General features: G+C 48.5%; 1 protein-coding gene across 1 annotated transcript in view; it reads right to left on the reverse strand.

Annotated features, from left to right (window-relative positions):
• Window positions 1–5,436, reverse strand: part of LOC104921435 (plakophilin-3-like) — a 35,920-nt gene that overhangs the window by 17,410 nt on the left and 13,074 nt on the right. The window contains exon 7 of the mRNA XM_019274041.2: window positions 1,280–1,388. Coding sequence (XP_019129586.1) covers window positions 1,280–1,388 — 109 coding nt within the window. The remainder of the gene's footprint in view (window positions 1–1,279; window positions 1,389–5,436) is intronic.

Consider the following 5,436-nt stretch of genomic DNA (forward strand, 5'->3'; position numbering starts at 1 on the left):
AAAAACCAAAGTGTCTAAGACTACAGTGACGTGTTAGACATCAATGTTTATAAGCAGATGTAAACAGAACCTTGTCGTTGTCTTGTCAGAACAGCCAGAGATAGTCAAAAGTGGATCTAGCTTTATGTTTCTATACTCTTGGTGAAGAGGGCGATCCCTCACGTAGCTTACAATTGTCACACGATGATACTGGATTATAGTAAAAGGAATAGAAGGTTGAAAACAACAAGCAGTGTTTCTGTTTCTGAAATTAAAGCACGAATTTACCTCACTCAGCTCCTAAACCCTAAAAAACACAATTCACCACGGCCTTTTTCTTCTAATGGACTGAATGAAATGTATTTTCATTGTTTAAACAGGCAACATCTCCCTTGGCGAGTTCATGCCGTCTGGTGCAGGGAGGGTTTATGTTGATGTTTAACAAAAGCAGCGAGTACATCAATCATCTTAGTTAAAGGTTTATCCAAGTGTCTGTAAGTGATTTGGTTTGCCGCTTGTTGACAGTACTCCTAGCCCAAGTCAACGCCTGTCGCAGTATGCCAAACCACAACGAGGGAAGAATGGTCTCCTTATATATCAAGCGTAGAAGAGCAAGTATTCACCTACAGCTGGTGATAGGTCACGTAGCTCATACTGAACCAGTGAAATTCTGAAGAACTGAGAGATTAAGCACTGGATTGGGTAACAAGCTGACATTCCTTAGTAATTAATCCACAATTCCAGTGCAGCTGCCAGCTGAAGTAACACACCATTGAATAATTATTTATTATTTACAACAAATCTCATGAAAAGACTGAAAACCAGGGGTGTCGGTTAGCTCAGTTCGAATCCGACCTGTGTGCCCTTTGTTGCATGTTGTTCCCCATATTCCTGTCGCTCTTCAGTGCTGTGTGAATACATATGATTGATGAGCAGTTAGCACCTTGCATGGCAGCCAATGCCATCAGTGTATGAATGTGTGTGAATGGGTGAATGAGATATTTAGTGTAAAAGCGCTTTGACTGGTTGAAAGACTAGAAATGCGCTATATAAGTACAGTCCATATAGAAAAAGAAGTCTTATCCCTTGACTTAAATATGTCATAATGTGCCATAGAGTCTTTCATTTCGTGTAGCCTTGACTTTTTGGGCTTTTTATCTCCAGCTTCGGTGGTTTGTGCTCATAGCTACTTACTTACGTTCTGAGGGGCTTGCCTGTAGCCATAATAACCATTTTCAAATCATTGTTATTTACAGTGTTTAAAAATGTCACAGGCTATTACAGTGCAAGTCAGAGTTACCTTGTCATCTGCTGTCTCCTCTTGTTGAATGTAGCACACCAGAGAGTCCACCAGGCCTTTCATATCTCTCATCTTCTGCCTCGTCCTTTCATTCACTGAGCTCAAGTTCCTACAAACACATACATACACAGTGAGAGACATCTGAACCCCAGCTGGACTGTCAGAACGTAATGCAGTGAAGCTGTCTTTGATCTTTGAGTTAGTTTAACTTTATGAAGCTCTCAAGTCCCTTCGGTAGCAGCTCCACAACTTAAAAAAAATCTGTTTTTTTGTACTTTATTGCACTTAAATGCAACTTTATCTCTCTGTGAAGAAGCTCCTGACAGACTCGGACATGTTTTACAAGCTGTTATCTGAACGTAACTTCCATTCCATGTGATACAAATGAAGAATTAGATTTATATATGACAACACATGAAATATGAAATAACACAGCAGCAGTTAGTTTATGCTTAAAGTGCCTGAAAGCTGCATTATGTAGAGTCAGCATAAAGACTTCATCCTTCTAAATGTACCCGTGTTTCAGTAAATCATTCTGGTGTATTGTTTCCCATTTGTCACACCGCGGTGAGGTTTGTCCTGTCTTGGGGTTTTTGTCTCGTTACTTCCTGTTTTATTTTGAAATCTAACTCTCCTCTCGTTTCAGGTCACTTGCCCTTCCTCATGTGTCACCGGTCTGATTGTCTCACCTGATCCCTGATCGTTTCCACCTGTTTCCCATTTCCCTCATGTGTATTTAGTCGGCGTCTTCCCTTTGTCTTGTGCCAAAGTGTTTCGTCTTGTCCGTTCACCTAAGCCCTCATTGTCACAGTCCGTTTTGCCAAAAGAAATACTCTCCTCTCGTTCAGGTCACTTGCCCTTCCTCATGTGTCACCGGTCTGATTGTCTCACCTGATCCCTGATCGTTTCCACCTGTTTCCCATTTCCCTCATGTGTATTTAGGCGCGTCTTCCCTTTGTCTTGTGCCAAAGTGTTTCGTCTTGTCCGTTCACCTAAGCCCTCATCGTCACAGATCCCAATTACCCGGACCTGAGCTCCGTACCTTCCTGCTACCACCACCTTAAAGGGTATTTAACAAACCAAAGGCTCTGTCACTTCCTCCTCATCGACCGTACGATTGTGCTATTGAACTAATTCCAGGCTCCACCATTCACAGAGGCCGCCTGTACGCGGTCTCTGGGCCAGAGAAGGAGGCCATGAGGGAGTATATTGATACCTCCTTGAAAGCGGACTGATTCGCCCCTCTTCATCACCTGCCGGAGCTGGTTTCTTCTTCGTGGGAAGAAAAGACGGTTCTCTAAGACCATGCATTGACTACAACGCCCACTTAATGACATAACCATAAAGAACCGCTATCCACTTCCCCTTATGTCATCTGTTTTTGACCAGCTCCAACAGGCCCAGATCTTCACCAAGTGGATCTTCGCAACGCTTATCATTTGGTGTGTAGTAAGAGAGGGTCGAGTGGAAGACTGGGTTTAATACTCCTAGTGGTCACTACGAGTACATGCTCATGCCATTTGATCTCACTAATGCTCCGGCCGTATTCCAGGCCTAGATTAACGACGTACTAAGAGACTTTCTCGACCATTCGTGATGTATACTTGGACGATAACTCATCTACTCCCCTGACCTGACTACCCACCAAGACCACGTAACCCAGGTATTAAAGAGACTGCTTGAAAATAAGCTCTATGTCAAAGCTGAAAAGAGTGAATTCCATGCCGACACTGTCTCCTTCCTGGGCTTCATCGTAGCCCCTGGAAGAGTGCAGATGGACCCGGCTAAAATTAGCGCTGTGGTCGATTGGCCCACACCTGATAGCCGCAAAAAGGTTCAGCAGTTCCTTGGGTTTGCTAACTTTTACAGGCGGTTCATCAGAGGCTTTAGTGCAACAGCTGCTCCTCTCCATGCTCTTACCTCCACACAGGTGCAGTTCCGCTGGTCTCCAGAAGCTGATGCTGCTTTTCGAGTCCTCAAGCATCGATTTACCTCGGCCCCCATCCTCACCCTGCCGGATCCTCGACGACAGTTCGTGGTAGAGGTGGACGCCTCTAACGAGGGGATCGGGGCCATCCTTTCACAGCGGTCAGAGCAGGATGGTAAGATCACCCTTGTGCTTTCTGTCACGGGCGACTATCCAAGGCGGAGCGGAACTACGACGTTGGTAACCGGGAGTTGCTGGCGGTCAAGCTAGCTTTGGAGGAGTGGAGACACTGGCTCGAGGGGGCGGACCATCCATTCATTGTCTGGACTGATCACAAAAACCTAGAGTACATCAAGACAGCTAAAAGACTCAATTCTCGCCAGGCCAGGTGGGCGCTATTTTTTTTTTTAACCGATTCTCCTTTTCTCTCTCATACAGGCCGGGGTCCCGAAACGTCAAGCCGGACACACTGTCTCGTCTCTTCGACCCCGAGCCTGTTGCCAAGGATCCAGAAACGATCCTCCCACTTACATGTGTGGTTGGAGCACTGACCTGGCAAATAGAAAATGAGGTTAAGCAGGCTAATGGTGAGGCTCCGTCACCAGTGGGTGCCCAGAGAATCGTTTGTTGTCCCGGTTGATATGGCGCCCACAGGTGATCCACTGGGCCCACACTCGCTGCTTTCCTGCCATCTGGGAGTCAGAAGAACGATGTTCGCTATCTCCCGGAGGTTCTGGGTGGGCCCTCCATGGAGCCGGAGTACGTAGAGGCATGTTCGGTCTGCCGCCCGGAACAAGACTTCCTCCGGTCACGCATGGGTCTCTGCAGCCACTTCCCATCCCTCCAGACCGTGGTCCGACATCTCGGTGGACTTCGTCACGGGGCTCCGGTCTCTCAAGGTAACACCAACTGTCCTCACAGTGGTGGATAGATTCTCCAAGATGGCTAGATTCATTGCTTTGCCTAAACTGCCCCTCGCCAAAGAAACGGCGGAGATCATGATGATCAATGTTTTCAAGGTTCACGGATTTCCCAAGGACATTGTGTCAGACCGTGGCCCCCAGTTCGTCCCAGGTTCTGGAGGGAGTTCTGCCGACTCATCGGAGCCCAAAACCAGCCTGACTCGGGTTTATCACCCGGAGGCCAACGGCCAGACCGAACGCCTCAACCAACAACTGGAAACCGGCCTCCGGTGTCTGGTCTCTCAGAATCCCTCGACATGGAGCAAACACCTGGTTCGGGTCGAGTATGCCCAACACTACGCCCACCTCGGCCACAGGTATTTCACCGTTCAAATGTGTATTTGGTTACCAGCCTCCTGTGTTCGCTGACAAAGCTGGAGGTGTCTGTGCCCTCCGCCCATGCCATGGTTCGCCGCTGCCACCGCATCTGGGCAGCCGCCAAGCAGGTTTTAATTCGCCAAGGAGACCGGGTCAAGAAGACTGCAGACACGCAAGAGGCGACCACGCCCCAGCTTACCAGCCAGGACAGAGAGTGTGGCTTTCCGCCAAGGATCTTCACCTTAAAGTTCCTTCCAAAAAGCTGGCGCCGCGGTTCGTGGGTCCGTTTCCAATCACCAAGCTCATCGGCGCTGCAGCAGTTCGCCTTCGCCTGCCCGATCCCTCCGTGTTCACCCGACCTTCCACGTAAGCCGGATCAAGCCCGCCAAGAGAGTCCGATGGTCCCAGCCGCCGCCCCTCCGCTGCCCCACTGTCACACCGCGGTGAGGTTTGTCCTGTCTTGGGGTTTTTGTCTCGTTATTTCCTGTTTTATTTGAAATCTAACTCTCCTCTCGTTTCAGGTCACTTGCCCTTCCTCATGTGTACCAGTCTGATTGTCTCACCTGATCCCTGATCGTTTCCACCTGTTACCCATTTCCCTCATGTGTATTTAGTCGGCGTCTTCCCTTTGTCTTGTGCCAAAGTGTTTCGTCTTGTCCGTTCACCTAAGCCCTCATCGTCACAGATCCCAATTACCCGGACCTGAGCTCCGTACCTTCCTGCTACCACCACCTTAAAAGGGTATTTAACAAAACCAAGGCTCTGTCACTTCCTCCTCATCGACCGTACGATTGTGCTATTGAACTAATTCCAGGCTCCACCATTCCCAGAGGCCGCCTGTACGCGGTCTCTGGGCCAGAGAAGGAGGCCATGAGGGAGTATATTGATACCTCCTTGAAAGCTGGACTGATTCGCCCCTCTTCATCACCTGCCGGAGCTGGTTTCTTCTT

This window comes from Larimichthys crocea, chromosome VIII (assembly GCF_000972845.2).
Source record: "Larimichthys crocea isolate SSNF chromosome VIII, L_crocea_2.0, whole genome shotgun sequence".
Taxonomy (NCBI): Eukaryota; Metazoa; Chordata; class Actinopteri; family Sciaenidae; genus Larimichthys; species Larimichthys crocea.